Genomic DNA, 21,674 nt, shown 5'->3' with positions numbered 1-21,674 from the left:
GACGTGGGTACAGTAGGTTTGTGGTGGGTTTTGAGGGCTCACATTTACCACCGCAAGTGTAACAGGTAGGGGGGATGGGCCTGGGTCCGCCTGCCTGAAGTGCACCGCACCCACTACAACTGCTCAAGGTACCCGCATACTGCTGCGATAGACCTGAGTATGACATTTGAGGCTGGCAGAGAGGCTGGCACAACATATTTTTAAAGTTGTTTTTTGAGGGTGGGAGGTGGTTAGTGACCACTGGGGGAGTAAAGGGAGGTGATCCCCGATTCTCTCCGGTGGTCATCTGGTCAGTTTGGGCACCTTTTTGTGCCTTGGTCATAAATAAAACAGGACCAGGTAAAGTCGTCCAAATGCTCATCAGGGACACCCTTTTTTTTCCATTATGGGTCGAAGATGCCCAAGTCCCGCCTTCGCTACGCTTCCGACACGCCCCCGTGAACTTTGGTTATCCCTGCGACAGAAAGCAGTTGGGGATGCCCAAAATTGTCTTTCGATTATGCCAATTTGGGCGACCCTGTGAGAAGGACAGCCATCTTCCGATTTTTGTCGAAAGATGGGTGTCCTTCTCTTTCGAAAATAAGCCTGAATATAGACAAAAAATTCAACAGTCAAAGGTAAACAATTAGTTTATATCCAAAATGCACAGGAATAAAACTAAAGCCATACCTCTTGTGTTCTGTATGTTAAAAAATACATGTGGAAGGCTATGTTCATCCAATATCAATTACAATCGAGTTACATCATTTTATTATTTTATTTGCTTTCTGATGGCTCTTCTGGAGTTCAACATAGCAGACTTTAGTAATCCCGTTATAATAGGGAGGATTACACATAGAAACACTGAAGCATAGAAAAATGTAGGCAGATAAAGACCATATGGCCTATGCACTTTGCCCATCCATGTCATCTACTCTCCCTATCACTCCCTTAGAAATCTGATGTACTTGTCCCAATCTCTCTTGAATTCAGATACTGTTTACATCTCCACCACTTCCACCATGAGGCCATTCCATGAATTCACCACCCTTTCCATGAAGAACTATTTCCTCAGGTTACTTCTGAGTCAATCCCTTTTCACCTTTATGCTATGCTCCCTCATTCCAGAGCTTCCTTTCAATTAAGAGACTTGTCTCTTGTGCATTTATGCTATGTAGATATTTAAATGTCTCTATCGTATCTCTCCTCTCCCGCCTTTCTTCCAAAGTATGTATGTTGAGATCTTTAAGTATTTCCCTACACATTTTATGACAAAAAACACTGACTATTTTAGTAGCCTCCCTCTGGACAGATTCCATCCTGTTTATATCTTTTTGAAGTTATGGTCTCCAGAATTGTACACAATATTCTAAATGAGGTCAGAGTCTTATACAAGAGCATCATCACCTCCTTTTTCCTACTAGCCATTCCTCTTCCTATATACCGAGGCATCCTTCTAGCTTTTGCTGTTGCCTTTTCTACCTGTTTGGCCACCTTAAGATCATCATATGATCACATCCAAGTCCCCCTCCTCTTTCATGCACTAAAGTTCTTCACCCCCTAATCTGTACCACTCCCTCAGGTTTTTGCAGCCCAAATGCATGACTGCTTTTTTTTTTTTTAGCATTAGTGGAGGAGTGGCCTAGTGGTTAGGGTGGTGGACTTTGGTCCTGGGTGACTGAGTTCAATTCCCATTTCAGGCACAGGCAGCTCCTTGTGACTCTGGGCAAGTCATTTAACCCTCCATTGCCCCATGTAAGCCGCATTGAGCCTGCCATGAGTGGGAAAGTGCGGGGTACAAATGTAACAAAAATAAATAAAATTAATCTTAGCTGCCAAATTCAACATCATTCTTCTAACTTTGATAAGTCCTGCCTCATGTTATCCATATCAGAAGCGTCTACCTTATTGCAGATTTTGGTATGATTCACAAAGAGGCAACCCTCACCAGACAGCCCTTCAGCAATATCACTTTCAAAAATGTTTAAAAGAACTGGCCCAAGAACCAAATCTTGCGGTACACTACTTACATCTTTTTCCTCAGAATGAGCTACATTTACCACTACCCTCTGTCACTTTCTACTCAACCAGTTAATAATCCAGTCAATCACTTTAGGGCCCATACTATGGGCACTCAGTTTATTTTTTAGTCATCTATGCGGAACTGTGTCAAGGCTTTGCTAAAATCTAAGTACAACTCATCTAGCGCTCTCCCTCAATCCAGCTCTGGTCTTCCAGTATCATGTCCCCTACCTCAATGCAAGCAGCGTCCTCAGGCTGCACAGGGTCCTGTCGACACGAGGTAGATGAGGTTCTGGACTCCAAATGTCAAAGGGGATGGTTGTTCTATTTGCTATCCTGGAAGCACTTTGGTCCAGAGGATAATTCCTGGGAACCCTCTGCCAACGTCCATGCACCTGAATTGATCCGGGAGTTCCATACCCGCTACCCATCCAAACCTGGACCTAGGCAGAGGGGGTACTGTCATGTCCCCTACCTCAATGCAAGTGGTGTCCTCAGGCTCCGCAGGGTCCCGTCGACACGCACACTTGACTGGCACAGCCCTGAGCCATGTGTGTGTACTTCTTCTCTGGCTGCAGGCTCCTTGATTGCTTTGCTTCCATGCATCTGGCTCTGCTCTCTCTCTCTGCCTGACTTCCAGGCTCCTTGAGCTTTGCTTCCACCCACCTGGGTCTGCTCTTCCTCTGCCTGGCTTCCCTTGTTTCTCTCCTATTTGTCTTCTGGTTCCTCCTTCCCCTGCTCTTGTCCTATAGCTGTGCCCCTTCTCCCTGTTGATGTCAGATGCCAGCACTCTATCACGTTCATCAACCCACTTCCTGCTCCATCTCGTAAGACCTGCAGGCCGCCCGCACTTAGGGGCTCAACCTCTGGGGAATGGCAATCAACGCAGGTGGAAACCCGGAGTTGTCCAGCTGCTAAGCAGAACCTGGTCCGAGTACCAGGCTTGGCAGCGCTCTACTTGGTACAAGAACTCACAGGTCTGACATCCAGTCAAAGAAATTAATCAGATTTGTCTGACAAGACCTGCCTCTAGTGAACCCATGTTGCCTTCGATCCTGTAATCCACTGGATTCCAAAAACGTTACTTTTCTCTGTTTTAAAAATGTTTCCATTAATTTACTTACCACAAAAGTCAGACTTACCAACCTCTAGTTCCCACCTCTTCTTTGTTTCTGCTTTTGTAGAGAGGGACCACATCTGCTCTTCTCCAGTTCTTCAGGACCACTCCCAACTCTAGAGAAGCATTGAAAATGTCCGCCACAGGAGTCGCTAGAACTTCCCTAAGTTCCTTTAGTACCCTTGGGTGTATGCCATCCAACCCCATTGCTTTGTCAACCTTTAATTTAGCCAGATCGTTACAAACACAGTCCTTTGAAAATCATTCAGGGACTATCTCCCCTCCATTCCTATTTGTGTTGGCCTTCTACAGTCCTGCTCCTGGCCCTTCAGCAGTGAACACAGAACAGGAATATTTGTTAAGCAATTCTGCCTTATTTATTTACAAAAATGTATATTCTACTCTATCCACAGTATTCTAGGAGGAGAACAAAGTAAACATATACAATAGCAGAATCAATACAACATTGCAATAAAAACACGCAATAACAATATACAATCATAAAACAATAAAAATGCAGCTAAAACTAAAATCATCAAGCATCTTAAAACATAGCAAGATGTTTTGTAAGCCTGTTGAAGCAGAAGAGTGTTGAGCACCACCTCAAAATCTTTAAAATTCCTTAAGGCTCTATTATTTATGAGCAAAGCATTCCACAACAATGGGCCAATCATATCTATTTTCTTTGAGATGGATAGCCCTATTAGGGGTGACATCAAGCAGATTAGCAGTTGAAGATCACAAAGAATGGACAGGCTGATGTATATGAAAAGAGGCAGAAATGACAGGGGAGATCTTACCAATAATCAGTTAAAAACTAGCAACAGAATCTTAAAATGAGTTCTAAACTCTACCGGGTAACCTTATCTTTATCATCTTCTACAGATTCCTCCCCTTCACCTTTGAGTCTCACAATGTCACTGTTGCACTTCCTCCTGTCACTAACATATCTAAAAAAAATGTTTTGTCCCCCCATTTTACCGTATTGGCTATTATTTCTTCCATTTGCATCGTTGCTTTCCTGACCACTCTACCAGATTCTCTTAACTTTTCCAGATATTGTAGCCTGCCTTCATCTTTCTGTGATCTCTTGTTTATAACAGCTAACCTCTTTTTCCTTTTAGCTACTTTTAAGAACCAAAGTGGCCTCCGTTTCCTCTTACTTTTATTTACTTTCCTTACAAAAAGGTTTGTTGCCCTACAATAGTTCCTTTCTGTTTTGCCCACTGCTTTCTAACTCTTACAGATGTTCCCATTCAGTCAATTCCTTGAAGTAATTCCCTCTTTGAACAAAGTTAGTTTTTTTGACATCTAGAACCTTCACTTTTGAATGAACTCTCTCCATACCTATCTTAATGTTAAACCATCTGGTGATCACTGGATGCCAGATGATCACTTAATATAGCATCACAAACACTATCACCATTAGTAAGCACTAAGTTTCAGGTTTCTTTTATTTGATATACCACTAAGGGCTAGATTCTATATATGACACGAAAAAAAGTGCTATTCTATAAGCCTTGCTTAAAGTTAGGCATGTTTTATAAAATAGCACTTACACCTGGGAATCGCACCTAATTTTAGGCGCAGCCATTTGCACCAACTGAAATATGGTGCAAATGTATATGCCTACATTATGTACCTATCCCTGTTATTCTATAACAGCACACTTAAATTTTAGGAATGCTCCCATATCACCTGCTTGGACTATTGTAATTCACTTTTACATGGTGTCTTTCAATATTAACTTAGATGTCTTCAACTAATACAAAACACAGCAGTTAAACAAATCCATGGCATGAATACATTTCATTGTGTTACCCTGTTGTTAATACAGAACACCGGTTTCCTCTATCATTTTGATTGAAGTTTAAAACTTTGGCATTGAGCTCTTATTCCTTATTCTGCAATATATTCTCTTCGATCCTCACAGCAAAACTTATTGACAATCCCTTGCGATCTTAAGATATGTTCTCATGTAGCATGAACATCATGTTTTGATGTTGTTGCACTGACTCTTTGGATTTCAATGTCCTCTGAAATATCTTTTCAGAAATTTTCAATAAGGGTGTTTCTATTTCTAATTAAATTAGGCTTACATTATACGATGCTTCGCATTCCCAGGTGTGGCAGAATAACACTTGTCCTTGTCTTAGTCTTACCATAACCCCCCCCCCCCCCTCCTTTTCCTTGTGTATCATGGAGTATATTTTATTACCTCTCCTTATTGTATTTAATTTATTGTAACTTAGGCATACTTTTGTGGCTTTCTCTTTTCCTCCCTGATTATGATTTTATACATAATAAACCACGTGGATATACAATTATAGGCAATATAGTAAATAAAATTGAAATGTGAATGTAAAAAAAACTGTGGGATATATGTGCTATTCAGATTAAAGAAAAGGGACACTTTACAAAGAAGAATGAAATATTTGGATAATCAAAGTAGGAAAAACAATTTAAGAGGCACTTTTACTAAGGCCTAATGTAGACTAAATGCTGTGAATCTTATTTTATACCTATGGGCCACATGGCTCATAGCACACACTAAGCTTTAGTAAAAGGGCCACTAAGGTCCTTCAACTTTCCTAGCTCTCCAGTAGTACTATTTTCATTGCCCTTTTCTAATTCCACTATATCATTTTTTTTAGATGCTGTGACCAGAACTACACATAGAATACGAGGTGTGGTCGCACCATGGTGCGATACAAAGGCATTATAACATTCTCAGCTTTCTTTTCTATTCCTTTCCTAATTATTCCTAACATTCTATCTGCTTTCTTAACTTCCGCTGCACATTGAGCAGAGGGTTTCAAACGATGACAACTAAATCCTTTTCCTGGGCAGTGATTCTAATGTGGAACCTTGCATCATGTAACTATGGTTTGGGTTCTCTTTCCCACATGCATCACTTTGCACTTTTTTTTTTTTGTTACATTTGTACCCCACGCTTTCCCACTCATGGCAGGCTCAATGCGGCTTACATGGGGCAATGGAGGGTTAAGTGACTTGCCCAGAGTCACAAGGAGCTGCCTGTGCCTGAAGTGGGAATTGAACTCAGTTCCTCAGTTCCCCAGGACCAAAGTCCACCACTCTAACCACTAGGCCACTCCTCCACTTGTTCAAATTAAAAGTAATCTGCCATTTTGGTTGCCCAACTACAATTTCTATGTAAACTATCCAGATACCTGGTGCTGGTTGTTTTCCAGAACATATCGTTCTCTCCGTGAATTTTTCAGTTCAATTAAGCAGAAGTCAACATGGACTGACTGCAATATTTAACCTGCTCTTCAGATCCCACTTTCTACTGCTGTGCCAACTTGAATTTATTTATTTATTTATTGCATTTGTACCCCACATTTTCCCACCTCTTTGCAGGCTCAATGTGGCTTACATTACATTATGAATAGTGGAAATCTATAAGAAAATATACATTTAGTATTGCTTAAGGATCTTGGGTAACATGATAATAGTTAAGCAGGATAGTAGAGTAGCGAACTAATTTCATGAGTCGAATTTCTTTAAGCAGTTCTGGATATTTGTGTAATGGTTCACATTTGTTGATCTTTGTGATATGCCTTGTCAAAGAGATGGGTCTTCAGTAGTTTGCAGAAGTTTATTTATTTATTTATGGTTCATTTATACCCCACAGTTTCCCACAATTGCAGGCACAATGTGGCTTACATGAATTACAAAAGTAGAGAAGTACAACACATGAATTTTACAGCAGAATAAGGAGAGAACACTAACAACAATTAGGGTGACTAATAAGCAGAATTAGTTGGTTAGTTCATGGATCGTCTTCAAGTTGCGCGTTCCAGAATTGTGTGGTCAAGTAGGAAAAGGTTGACGCATGCGTTAGTTTGTATTTTAGACCTCTGCAGTTGGGGAAGTGAAGATTGAGGAATGTGTGGGATGATTTTTTAGCATTCTTGGTACCTGTGATCATCTCCTGCTTGTTTGTGTTTCTATTCTGTTCTTTCTTCTGTTTGCTAATCATTTCAGTCTCATTCCTGTCTCTTGGTTCCCTCACTCATTGGCCTTGATATTGCCTCTTCTGGTCTCTATAAAGCATTAATTTTGACCCTGTATATCCAGAGGCTTAAACCAGGGCTGTTTGTTACCAAGAGTCGACTCCAATCCTCAATTTCATTCTTTATTTAATACAATTGATGACAAGATAAACAACTCAATCACTTTCAGTTGAGCTGAGATGGATTAGGATTCTGTACACGCGGACTGAGTCCGAGTCTGTGATTAGCCCCGCTCCAGAAAGGAAAACTCGGTGACTGGTGCTTGAAATACTGAAACACAGCACTAACAGTACCACAGTACAGCACAGGTAACCACACAGCCACACAGGTAAAAATTCGCTATGAATTGCTATACTGAGAGGAAAAAACAAGCAGCAGTTTACTGCTTCAGTATGGAGAGATTCGGGTCTCTCAACACCCGGGATCTATAACCTAGGCACAGCTTCCATCTCTCTTTATTTTGGAGCAATTGGAGGGGGAGGGGAATTCTGCTCCTCCCAGCATGCCCTGAGGCAAGCAGTAACTACAAAGCTCCAAAAGGCAATGTGAACAAAACACAGGTGTTCATAAGGGCAATCACAGAGGATCTGATGCAAGGATCTGATTCATATACATAGCTTAATAAATATACAAGCATATAATCAGTCGCACACAGACAGCACAAGCTGCCCCATGCAGTGGGGGCAGAACATTACCTCTGCTAAAAACCATGATTATTGTGATCTATTCCTATACCTTGACCTACCAAATTGCATTCCACAATTCACCCCAGTCTTTCTTTTCCTCATCGCTGAATTCTTCATCAATCTGAGCTCAGCCACAAACCTAATATCCTGAAAGAACCACTATGAGCTTTGCATACCAAAGTGGTGACCTATCTGACTTGAAGACCACTTTAAATGTCATTGGTGTTAGTTTAAAAGTCTTTCTGAAGTCTTTCTTTTCAACAATGATTCTTTTCCATAAGAAGATTAAAGATACTCATTCTCAAGAGTATAATATATCCAACTAATATATACCCAAAATATAGTACTTAAGTATACAACCTCTAGCCAGTAAGATGAGCTATTATTGCGTTTTCCATGAGTCAGCTTCATGCACAGCAGGGATTTCCAAAATTCAGCTTTCAAGAACTATTCAAAATGTCCTGACAAGCATTCTTTGACAGTTGATCTGTTGTGCACCTATGTCTTTCAAAAATTGCTATAAGGAATATATATGGTTTAGATTAGTAATTCTGTCCTATCAGGTGAGAAACACAGTTGACCTTTCTTCTGTATACCCATCATGGATGATTGAAACACTGCTTTGGGTTCCTAAAATGAACAAAGTCAAGACCTCGGTATTCTCTAATATAGTTATTGTCCTGAGGGGCAATGTCTGTTTGACAGCACACATCTGTATTACATAGAGTGGTCGGCATTTTCCATCACTTTATGACCAGTTTGTTCTAAGAGTCACCTTTTTAACAAGTAGACTTTCTAACATATCAGCACAAGAAGAATGAGCCAAACATTTCAATCCTCATTTTCAAAAATACAATTTTAATATTTTGCTTAAAAAGTAAACATATTACTATTTACAAGGTCTAATTTCATATTCTTCAAATATCCATATTTTGTATGATGCAGACATTGATTTATGCTTGAACTATGATTTACTGATGTATTTTTTCAACAATTCTGTGAACAACAATATTTTTAATGTCTTCATAATTATGTAACTTGACAGCATGTGTATTAGGTTAAAAATAAGTGACGGATTTTATTACTTTTAATAGAGCTTTGATTGCAGAAACACTGTATTTTTACTCTTTCATTTACAGCTCTCAAAGTATTTGCCTTTGACTCACAGCACATGAAACACATTCATCCTCATGCACATATGGAAGAAGATTATATAAAAATCTTTCCCAGGAAAACAGAGGCAACAGTATTCAATGGTAAGTCAGGCTGTCAAGAATCCTGTCTTTTTGACACAATTTGTACAGTATAAATAAAGGAGTATTATGAGAAGTCTAGCAGTACCATTGCAAACTATTTTGTTCTGTATTCAATGTAAAACAGATCTTCAACTGTTACTTAAATATTTCAGAATTTTTTTTTAATGTGAGCCTGATGGCTCAGTGGTTGTGTGGTTCACTCCCTGCATTGGGTCTTCAGCTCTCTGGGATTGAAGATGCTCCAGAGCATGGCCAGCTTCACTCATGATGAGCTAGGTGAGGCAGTGGCTCAACACACCTATTATAAAGGACGCCAAAATGCCGTTTCTCATGTCACTGGCTTACCTGTTTTGTATAATCAAGAGGCAGGCAGAGCTAAGACATACCACTGAAGAACACAGTGTCTCAGTCCCAGCATGCCTTGCACAGAGAAGCCAAAAGGGAAGCAGCATTTAACGTGCTTCAATGGACTGGCACATTTGTTTTACTCCTGATGCTGTTGCTGCACCAGAGTGCCAACAAATATTAAAGAGCAATTTACAGATGACAGGGGCAACTTGGTCTGCCTGCCGGTCCTGAAGGAAAGGAAACATACATGGAGGGTTTTGATCTTGGTCCCAAGGGGAAGGAATGTTCCAAAGGGCTTGGTGGGGGGGTTAAGAAAGGTTAGAAAAAAATAAATTATTCTGAAGGTGAGGAGGGAAGCTGAGAAATGAAAACATATTCCAGGGGTCATGGGTGAGGGAGAGAAACTGGGAGGAGAAGAAAAAAATATTTGTCGGGGATGGTGAAGGAAGGGATAGTGGGTAGAAGAAAAGTATTCCAGGGTGCAGGTGGAGGGGGGGGGGGTGACACTGTGAGAAGAAAAAATATTCCAGAGGACTGGGGATCTGGCAGAACAAGGAATGTTGCTGGAAGTTGGGGGGGGGGGGGGTTAAGCAAAAGAATTAATGTTTAGGAGGGTGGAAGAGGAGAAGGGAGATAAAGGTGCTGCTACAGATTTTGAGGGAGATTTTGTAAAGGGCAGTGGAATGATTATATTGTTGTGCAGGGGGGAAGAGGGCTACTGGGTACTGTTGGCTAGAGAGAGGGTAGAGAGTGAGTGAGTGAGTGAGTGAGTGAGTGAGTGAGTGAGTGAATGAGTGAGTGATTAGCTTAAATGAAGGTTTTCCTCTCACATTCCTTGGCACACTAACCTAGCCTGTCTAGTTTCAGGATATCCATAAAATATTTATTTATTTATTACATTTGTACCCCGCATTTTCCCACACATGGCAGGCTCAATGCGGCTTACATAGTAACAATAAAAAGAATTACAAGTCGTAAGAAGAATATACAATTTGTAGTAAACATAATAACGTAATATTAATGGGATTAACAGATAAGTAAATTGAACAAATGAATGAAACAGATTTGTATGTTCTTTTGTCATTCTGAGTGGAGGAGTGGCCTAGTGGCTAGAGCTGCTGCTTGTGATCTTGGAGAAGTCACTTAACCCTCCATTGTCTCATGTACAAACTAGATTGTGAGCCCTCCAGGAGCAGGGAAATACCTACTGTACCTGAACATAACTCACCTTGAGCTACTACTGAAAAAGGTGTAAGCAAAATCCAAATATATAATAAATTTTATGTGAACCTATCTCATGCATATTCATTGTGGATATCTTGAAACTAGAATGACTAGATATGTCCTGAGGACTGGGTTGAGCAATTTTTATACTTGACTTTTTGAGTTCTTAAAATTGGTTGTTTTTCTGTGCTGTTTTGTGCTAGAGGAGGAAAGAAGAAGAATGAAAGTTCCTGAGTGGAGAAAGGAGAGCAGGATGCTGTTGGAGATGGTGTTTGAGGGTTTTTTTTACAGCATAGATGGATGGATGGATGTTGCTGTCCGGGAGAGAGAGAGAATAATGCTGGGGGGGGGGGGGGGGGGGGGGGGGGGGGGGGGGGGGGGGGTGTTAAAATGAATGGACAATGATGTCACACTTTCTTGTTTAAAAATTAGAGGTTCACAACTCAGTACTTGGGACACCTAGGCAGTTTGATTTTTAAAATGTTCACAATGAAGATGCATGAGAAAGATTGGCATGCATTGCATTCATTATATGCAAATTTATCTCATACATTCATTGTGGATTGCCTGAAAACCAGAATGGCTCACAGTGTCCCAAGGACTGGGTTGAGAACCACAGGCCTAATGGGGGTGATTCTATAAGGAGCTGCCTAGTTTTAAGCAGCAAGACCATGTGCAAATGCTGGTTAGATTATAAAATTATATGATCTATGCATGGTCATATGCAATCTAGGCATGAGCATTTACACCAGTTCTATGTCTGGAGTTTTGAGCTTTGAATAGAAGCACATTTTAAGCCACCTACACTAGTGTTCTATAAAGAAAAATAGGCTTCTATAGACTTTAAATAGGCACTTTCCTAGTACCTAAATCTAGGTGCCCCATTAAAGAATTACCCTAATGGAAGTAATTTTATAATTGGGTATGCAGTAGGAGCCTACTCTATAAAGTAATGTAGGTATCTACTTTCTTTTATAGAATACTAGTGTAACCCAAGTTTTCCCACCCCCTACACTAGCTCAGTTTCTCAGGGGTCCAACACTGCTTTGCAGACCTGGGCCACAAACAAACTTTTGCCTTCAGTCTTACCACTCAGTTTCTTTAATTCACGTGGAGGAGCAATTTTTGAAAGAAACGTCCAAGTTGCAATTTGGACGTCCTTTCAAAACGGTGAAATCCAGGGGTGGGGAAACTCGTATTTTCAAAAAAAATATGGATGTCCATCTTTCATTTGAAAATATCGTCAGAGACGTCCAAATCCTTAAATTTGGACATCCCTAGATTTGGACATCCCTATACATGGACTTTTCTGACTTTCGGCGATTTTCGAAACCAAAGACGTACATGTCAAAAACGTCCTAATGCAAGCCATTTGGACGTGGGAGGAGTCAGCATGTCTAGTGCACTGGTCCCCCTGACATGCCAGGACACCAACCGGGCACCCTAGGGGGACTGCAGTAGACTTCATAACATGCTCCCAGGAACATAACTCCCTTGCCTTGTATGTTGAGCCCCCCAAAACTCACTACCCACAACTGTACACCACTAGCATAGCCTTTACGGGTGAAGGGAGGCACCTAGATGTGGGTACAGTGGGTTTTGGAGGGCTCACTGTTTCCTCCACAAATGAAAAAGGTAGGGGGGGTATGGGCCTGGGTCCGCCTGTCTGAAGTGCACTGCAGTATCCACTAAAATTGTTCCTGGAACCTGCATGCACTGTCATGAACCTGAGTATGACATCTGAGGCTGGCATAGAGGTTGGCACGACATATATTTAAAGATTTTTTTTGAGGGTAGGAGGGGGTTAGTGACCACTGGGGGAGTAAGGGGAGGTCATCTCTGATTCTCTTCGGTGGTCACCTGGTCATTTCGGGCACCTTTTTGTGCCTTAGTCATAATAAAAACACGTCCGGGTGAAAACATCCAAGTGTTCGTCAGGGACGTCCTTGTTTTTTTTTATTATGGGCCAAAGATGCCAAGTGTTAGGCACGCTCAAGTCCCGCCTTCTCTACACCTCCGACACGCCTAGATCTTGTGTGCTGACTCCTATGGTGGACTCTAGCATCAGGCAACTATGATTCCTATTATTGTTCCCATTGTGCATCAATTTGCATTTGTCCACATTAAATTTCATCTGCCTTTTGGATGCCCAGTCTTCCAGTTTCCTAAAGTCTTCCAGCAATTTTTAAAAGTTCGCATGTGCTTTCGACAACTTTGAATAGTTTTGTGTTATCTGCAAATTTAATCAACTCACTTGTTGTCACTTGTTGTCCTTTCCACCTTTGTTGATACGTGGAATACATCTGGTTTGGACTTCCATGATGGTGTTTTTAAAACAATGTCCATGTCTCATTTTAAGTCCTAACCATTGTGGCCCATCCTATAACTTGTTTTTAACCATTTTCCTCATTTTATCGATTGGGCTAGTAGTCTATTTGGATGATGAATATGCTGAGTTACAGGACAGGGAAAAATTTAACATCTAGAGTAAAGAGTATAAGGAAGATGAAAAAAAAAACACAACCTATACAAAGGAAAAATCTATTGATATCACATAATTTAACTGACTACAATATTGGGCAGCAAAAGTTATTGCCAACAGAATTTTACCAGTGAAGACACAGAGCTGGTGGAAAAATAGAAAGATAACACTTCTTCCATAGAGTAGGGGAAAAATTCCTGGTAGTTGTAAATGAAAGCTCATAGATCCAAACTAAAGAAAGTGCAAAATGCAAAGAAAATGTAAGATTTTTCTACATTATATGCACATTTTTGTTGATTTCAATTGTTCACCCTTTCATGTGGATTTTCAGTTGGACCGTACTCTAAGCATGTCTTATACTGTTTATCTTGTTATATCGCTACTATGCTTTACCATTATCATGTAACCCAAAATCCTTCTGTACTGCCAAATGGAGGAGTGGCCTAGTGGTTAGGGTGATGGACTTTGGTCCTGAGGAACTGAGTTTCATTCCCACTTCAGGCACAACTCTGGGCAAGTCACTTAACCCTCCATTGTCCCATGTAAGCCACATTGAGCCTGCCATGAGTGGGAAAGTGTGGGGTACAAATGGAATAAAAATAAATACACTGTCCTATCTCCACTATTCATGGTGTATTGTAAGCCACTTTGAGCCTGCAAAGAGGTGGGATACAAATGCAACAAATAAATAAAATGTCTTTTTTGATTGGCAGGTTCTATTGCAATTGTATTTCTACGGTATGACAGCATCGGACCTTTGCTTGCATCATTCAAGAACTCCCAGGACGAGGCCATGAGCAAGCCTGATTCTCAACAAAGTGTGAGCGTAAATTCACCAGTTATAGCTGCTGCCATCACCTCTAACCCACCAGTATTCTATCAATTTGAGAAAATAACATTCACATTAAAACACGTGAAGGTAAGGGCCCTTCCACTACTGCCTGACTAAAGTAAACAGCTCTCCTAATTATTTGTTGCACAACTAGCTTTAAACAACCTTAGCTATACTGCATAAAACAGAACTGCTATATTCCTTGTCCTCTATGTACTGTAATTCTTATTTTATTGTGCTCTAATTAGGAAAAAAAGAGTATGAAAGAAAGCACAATAGATACAATTAAAGCAATAACATGCTACTATTTAAAGTACTGTTAGCACAAAATATACATTATGGCAGCAACCAATAAGTTATTCGTATCATTAGAAAGCACTCGCTCCTAACTACTCTCCATTTAACACAATATCTTCTGCATCGTGTGGCTGCTTAGGATTGGTTTGTAGAGTGCAAGCATTTATATGGACTCCCTTTTCCAGCACTGATTTTTTTTCTAACACACTTATCTGAAAGGGTTATTTTAAGAGGATAATTTTATAACAAGGCTCCTAGGTTAAGAGGCCAAGTAGGTGCCTGTTTAGGCACTGTTTAATAAAGACTCATAGGCACCGATGTGCATTTATAAGATATTAGTGAAAATAGTAGAAATTGTGCCTTGAATACAGGTGTGGACACATATAGCTGCTTGAGAGCAGGTGTAAATGTTTGTTCTGAAAGTTCGCAAGTATGTGAATAGATCTGCATACTTTTAAATTAATGTGTTTATTTGTGAACTCCATCCATCCAGATCGTGCCCCCCAGCCATGGCTACAGTAAAGTTTTGTGCATTCCCGTCATCATGTGTTCTTTATGCCTGACACCATTTTATGAGAAACCAAAAAAGTAAAGTCGGCAACAGAGTGGGATGAAAGAAGCAACTGCACCAGGGTCATTCAGTAAACGATTCTGTCTTACAATATTTCTTCCAGTACTCAGACCTCACACAGCTAATTCTTCACTTTGTGTTAGTCTATGAAGAAAGACTAAGGAGGCTAGGGCTTTTCAGCTTGCAGAAGAGAAGGCTGAGGGGAGACATGATAGAGGTATATAAAATAATGAGTGGAGTGGAACAGGTGGATGTGAAGCGTCTGTTCACGCTTTCCAAAAATACCAGGATAGGGGGGCATGTGATGAAACTACAGTGTAGTAAATTTAAAACAAATAGGAGAAATTTTTTCTTCACCCAACATGTAATTAAACTCTGGAATTCGTTGTCGGAGAACGTAGTGAAGGCGGTTAGCTTGGCAGAGTTTAAAAAGGGGATGGACGGTTTCCTAAAGGACAAGTCCATAGACCGCTACTAAATGGACTTGGGAAAAATCCATAATTTCGAGAATAACTTGTATAAAATGTTTGTACATTTGGGTAGCTTGCCAGGTACCCTTGACCTGGATTGGCCGCTGTCGAGGACAGGATGCTGGGCTCGATGGACCTTTGGTCTTTTCCCAGGATGGCATTACTTATGTACTTATGTAGATAGGTCAAAGCTATAGGGAGCGATATGAGAGACACTCATTCTTGCCCTCTGTTTGGAATCACAGCATAAAGTCCTGATGTTCTATCATCTTAAATACTTGCAGAACAAAGTAACACCCTATAATTATGGTTAGTTAGTTAGTTCTGATTTGGAAGGCTTATTTAAATTTTGAGATTCAGGGCCAGTATCTCAAAACATGTCTCAAGGGCAGAAAATATTTTATACTGGAAAATGCAATACAAAAAAAACAGCCAAAACATAGAGCAAGGCTACTTAGCTTTGTTGCAGCTTAAACTGAGGGCCTCCCCAAAGGTCCAGTTTCGCCGGGTCAAGCTTCATCAGGGGAAGGACGCCCAACTGCATGCCACTGCTCGATTAAATAATGGCTCAATCCCAATATGCCAACAATTCAGCCATTATTTAATCGAGCAGTGGCGTGCAGTTGGGCGTCCTTCCCCTGATGAAGCTTGACCCGGCAAAACGGGACCGTTGGGGAGGCCCTCAGTTTAAGCTGCAACAAAGCTAAGTAGCCTTGCTCTATGTTTTGGCTGTTTCTTTTGTATTACACTATATTCATATATTTATATTTGTGTGAACACCGTGGAAGGAGGTTGGTAGGGACCTATGATTAAAACATGGTGGCATCATATGTAATCTTATTAAGTAAGATCAAGATTAAGTTGCCACCATTTATGATCAATTCATTTTCTGCAATTTTATGATTTGATCCGCTATCTTCTGTTGGAAGATTATTAAAGTGAGCGGAGCTCTCTTTCCCATTGATTTTTGTTATACTGGAAAATGCAAAATAATTTGTAATGAGACTATCACGGGACTCATTTTTGAAACAAAAACAAGTCCAAAAAAGGCACAAAGTGACATACGGACATTTTTTTTCATAAAAACACCCAAACTAATTTTTAAGATGTTTTTGTATGCAGTTCATCTAAATCTCAAGGGGCATGATGGAGGTATGTTTTGAGTGGGACTAGGGCAGGCTTACGATTTAGATGTTTTTCTGTGATAATGGAACATTGTAAAAACATCCAGGACAAAAAAAGGATGTTTTTGGCTAGACCTATTTCAATAATGACTAAGTGCCAAAAAGGTGCCCAAACTGACCAGATGACCACTGGAGGTATAAAGGCATGACCCCCCCTCCATTAATCCCCCAGTGGTCACTGACCCCCCCTTCAATCCCCGTAAGAGGTGAAAGTGACAGTACATACCAGGTTCTATGACAGCTGGAAATATAATGGTCATCTCTCTTAGAGCAGCAAGTGGGTTCCTGGAGTAGCCTAGTGGTCAATGTACTACTATGCTATCAGGACTTATTACTCGCCAACTCTCAGCACTGCATACGTCTAGTAGCACTTTAGAAATGATAAGTAGTAGTAGTAGTTAATCAAGATTCAAAGCATGTTACAATAGTAAAAAAGGGACTGATAATCAACCAGTAATTCACATCTTAAACAATAAGCATATAAATGTAGAAACTTACATCTCACTCAATCTAGAAAACAATTAAGTTTTCAAACCCTTTCAAAATAATTGAGGTCCACCTTTCGGAACTGTACCATCCCAAAATTTAAAAACAAAACAAAATATTTTAAAAATAATTCAAAGTTGAACAGGCAGCCAATGCAAAGTACTTAACAATGGAGTCAAAGATCTGTTCAAGTCTTTCAAAATATTAATTTAGCTGCTGAATTTTGGATCAACCAAATTCTTGAAAGTTGCCGGGAAGACAACCCCAAATATAGAGGCTTTTTTACAGAGTGGTGATAAGCCCAACATGGACTTGCCACTTGCTCTTCCAGGACTACCGCCGACCCAACGCAGTCATTGGTGGTAGTCCTGCCTCGAGTGCATGCCATTTCCTGGGAAAAAGAAAACCCCTGGAAATGGCTTGCGTGGCGGTAACCCAGCAGTAATTGGGCATTGCCGCATGCTGCCCGGTTACTGACGGGTTAGTGCGAAAGCCCTTAACGCCACCTCAATGGGTGGCAGTAAGGGCTCCCTGCCGCATGTCCACATGGTACGAGTTCTCTCACCACGTGCCCATTTGGGGAGGGGGGCTTTTACCAGCTGTGGAAAAAAGGGCCCTGGTGCACGGGAAAAACAGCCCCCACACTACCGCAGGGCCCTTTTCATGCAGCTTAGTAAAAGGACCCCATAATGAATTACCAATTTGGCACATCCCGCACCTTTGTTAAAGGGCTCCAGTGTGCCCTATTCACTAATAGGAATAAAATGGGTCCTGTGGCAGATAACATGCACTAACCTACAGTAAAAGACCCCAAAGTTTGTATCCAAAGTAGTGGAGCATTAAGTGGCTTGCCCAAGGTCACATGGAGCAGCAGTGGGATTTGAACCTGGCTTCCCTGGTTATCAGCCCACTACTTGAACTATTAGCAGGTTTATATGTCTGGACAAAGTATTTTCCATTATATGATTTTTCTAAAGTGCTTTGTTTTTACAGATAAAAGCACTATAGATGAAAATCCACATAAATGAGTAATCATATTGAAAAGCTCTTTCTAGGAAGGATATTTATATGGATAAGGTTTGTCCAGTCAATCTAAAGTACAACAAAATTACTGCTATTATGAGTCATAAAGTGTAAACCAAATATAAAAATCTGTTCTCCCCTTGAATAGAGGTTTTCATAATGTGCTGGACCTCTACTGTTAGCAGCTAACAAGAACTGTTATTATGTATGCTAGTGCTTTTAGCAAAGCCATTTGCAATAATGGAGAATGATGTAAGCAAAGAAGCCTAAAACAGGATTTTTATCCCAGTGTTACATTGGGATTATAATACCCTTTAAATAAAGGGAATTTAATCCTTTCCCATTTGGGGCTGGATTCAGTAAATTGCGTCCAGCGCTATTCTACAAAGGGAGCACTGGGTTAAGCACTCTTTTTTGAGTTGTGTTGATCACTGAATTCCGCATCCAAGGACTTACACCAACTGAAACAAGGTGTAAATCCTGGCACACAAGTTGGGCACAGATCCACATTCTATAATACTTCATGCAATTTTCTGGAGTGTCCCTGGCCCACTCATGCCCTTCCCATGGGAGCGTCCCCTTTGTAGTTATACGTGCATACTCTCAGGTGCTATCCTACAAATGGATGTGTAAGTGTATTTCCGCACCAATCTGCCATTTCAGCCCTGTTTCGGCACCTTGCATCTGTTAAAATGCATTTCCATGCCATAAATTGGGTGCGGAATTAGCGCCTTTGGACACCATTTATAGAATTTCCCCCTTTAATGTGGATTTAGCTTTTCACTCATCATACCTGAGTGCTCTACTATAAACTAATTGCCCATGACTCTTACTTTTGCAAGGCACATAATGAAATCATGAACTAATATTTGGCAGGAAACAAGGAAAGTGGCAGGCATAGGTAGTGCTAGAATGCAACATAGCTAGAATGTTATAAATTCCATACTGACCATTAGCCGGGCAAAGAAAATCTAAGTTAGTTTACTTATCCAAAAATGACACAGTAGATTCCTGACTGGCTAGGGTGCTTCCAGGACCAGGTTTGAGAACTACTGATATAGGGGACTTTTGGCCAAAGTGGAGGAGCAGCCTAATGGACTGCCCCAATTTGAATGACTGCACATTTTGTCCATTAGATTGTAAGCTCCTTTGAGCAGGAACTGTCCTTCTTTGTTAAACTGTACAGCGCTGCGTAACCCTAGTAGCACTTTAGAAGTGTTAAGTAGTAGTAGTAGTAATGGTTCGTTCAGTGTACTGAGAACCTATGGAACTGAGTTCAATTCTCGTCGTAGCTCCCTGTGAGTCACTTAACTCTCTGTAGCCCCAGGTACAACAAAGTTGGATTGTGAGCCTGCTAGGGATGGAGAAAAAGTACCTGCATGTAATAAATGTAAACTGTTTTGATTGTACCACAGAAAGGCAGTATATCAAATCCATTACTCTTTAATGCAAGTTAGTTTGCAAATACAGCTACTGCACACACATGTTAAGCATTTTGTGGTATTTTCCCTGTTTCCGTGGATTAAACTGTGTGATATTTAAAATTTTAGAATATTTTTTCTGAGGGGACACGGCATTAACTTTAGCATGTGCTAACTGGCTAATGCAGAATTAATGCAAGAATACTTTGAGAGGGCTTCATCAAGGTGCAATATGAGTTCACCTTGTACTGCACCTTGACTTCCCACGGGATATAGAGAGGTGTGGTAGCCGTGTTAGTCCACTCTTAAAGGTTATCAATAGATTTCTATTGATAACCATGGGATATAGCAAACTGCTGGATCCTGGTACCACGGATTGCTGAATCTCACCTAAAAAGGTGTGGTAAAATAACCCCAGCTTTTGCTGGAATTAGTTTACCACCTGGGAGCATTTTACAGAACCTTTTTAGGCGATATTCAGATCGGAGCCCAGTTACCTCAATGCATAAAGTTAGGACAGCCTTTTTGCTGTCCTAACGTTATATGCTCATTTAGGCAGTTAGCAGACTGAATATCACTGTTATCCAGCTAAGTCACGGCTCCACCCAAACTCTTCCCCTGGACCACCACTAACTTAAAGTCAGGGAATGGTTAGCTGCAGAGATATTCAGTGGCACAATCTAGTTAACTGCCTGTGAATATCAGCAGCTGGCCATCTCAGTGGGGTATAACTGGGCAGGAAAATCTCTTACTTTTCTTTATAAAATAGCACATAAGTAGGAACCTACTTTCAAGCTTAAAATAGACAACTCCTTGAAAAATTACCCTCATTATTTGTAGAGGAGTGTGGTAGCCGTGTTAGTCCACTCTTAAAGGTTATCAATAGAAATCAAACAAAATAAAACATGGAAAAGAAAATAAGATGATACCTTTTTTATTGGACATAACTTAATATATTTCTTGATTAGCTTTCGAAGGTTGCCCTTCTTCCTCAGATCGGAAATAAGCAAATGTGCTAGCTGACAGTGTATACAAGTGAAAACATTCAAGCATTACTATGACAGTCTGACAGGGTGGGAGGATGGGGGTGGGTGGGAGGTATGCATGGGGACATCAAAGCATATCATTGATATTCTAACAGGATGGGTGTGGATAGGTGAGGGGTGGGGTGATCAACAGAGACATACAGCTTTATGGTTTATAATGGGCTAGGAACCCCAGATCCTTGTTAAGTCCTTTCTGTTGGGTGTTAAAATATTCAATCATTCTGACTTCAAAGGTCTTACGTTCTTGTATGGTTTTTAAAGTTACCTTTCAGGATTCTCACTGTGAAGTCACTGGTACAGTGTCCTGGTCCTGTAAAATGCTGACCAACAGGCGTGGGAGCCCTACTGGCACCAGTATTGTTCATGTGATGTCTATGTAAATTGAATCTTGTCTTAAGCATCTGGCCTGTTTCTCCAATATAGCATCCTTCGTTACATTTTTTACACTGAATGATATATACCACATTGGAAGATGAGCAAGTGAAAGATCCCTTTATGTTGAATATCTTTCCTTTGTGGATGACTGTGGGGTCCTGTGAAATATTTTGGCATAGTTTGCAACTGGATAAATTACAGGGAAGTGTGCCCTTCTGTTCCTTTTTCAGTCTGTGATGGAAGTTTACTTCTGATTAGCTTGTGTTTTAAGTTGGGTGGCTGTTGGAAGGCCAGTACTGGTGGGGATGGGAATATCTCTTTCAGTAATTCATCCTCCTGGAGTATAGGTTGTAGATCTCTTATGATTTTCCTCAGTTTTTCCAGCTCTGGATTGTATGTCACTACAAGGGGGATTCTGTCTGTGGATTTTTTCTCCTTGTACTGTAGCAGATTCTCCCTGGGTGTTTTGAGGGAGGAGGCTATATTCTTGGAGATTATTTTGGGGTTGTAGCCTTTCTGTTTGAAGGATGCAGTCAGGCTTTTAAGGTGTCTGTCTCTGTCCCCTGGGTCAGAGCAGATACGGTGGTATCTTGTGGCTTGGCTGTAAATGATGGATCTTTTTGTATGTGAAGGATGGAAGCTGGAGTTGTGGAGGTAGTTGCATCTGTCTGTGGGTTTCTTGTATATAGATGTTTGTATACAGCCATCACTGATTGAGACCGTGGTGTCCAAAAAATTGACTTTTTCTGGGGAGTAGTCAATTTTGAATCTGATTGTAGGATGGTATGTATTGAAGGCAGAATAAAATTGTTTCAGAG

General features: G+C 40.7%; 1 protein-coding gene across 1 annotated transcript in view; it reads left to right on the top strand.

The window, feature by feature from the left end:
• Positions 1 to 21,674, top strand: part of ADGRL4 (adhesion G protein-coupled receptor L4) — a 211,668-nt gene that overhangs the window by 130,100 nt on the left and 59,894 nt on the right. Inside the window, exons 9-10 of the mRNA XM_030206932.1 lie at positions 8,981 to 9,097; positions 13,865 to 14,070. Coding sequence (XP_030062792.1) covers positions 8,981 to 9,097; positions 13,865 to 14,070 — 323 coding nt within the window. The remainder of the gene's footprint in view (positions 1 to 8,980; positions 9,098 to 13,864; positions 14,071 to 21,674) is intronic.

The sequence above is a fragment of the Microcaecilia unicolor genome, chromosome 6 (genome assembly GCF_901765095.1).
Source record: "Microcaecilia unicolor chromosome 6, aMicUni1.1, whole genome shotgun sequence".
NCBI classification, from domain to species: domain Eukaryota; kingdom Metazoa; phylum Chordata; class Amphibia; order Gymnophiona; family Siphonopidae; genus Microcaecilia; species Microcaecilia unicolor.
This window is presented reverse-complemented; position numbering and strand designations above follow the sequence as displayed.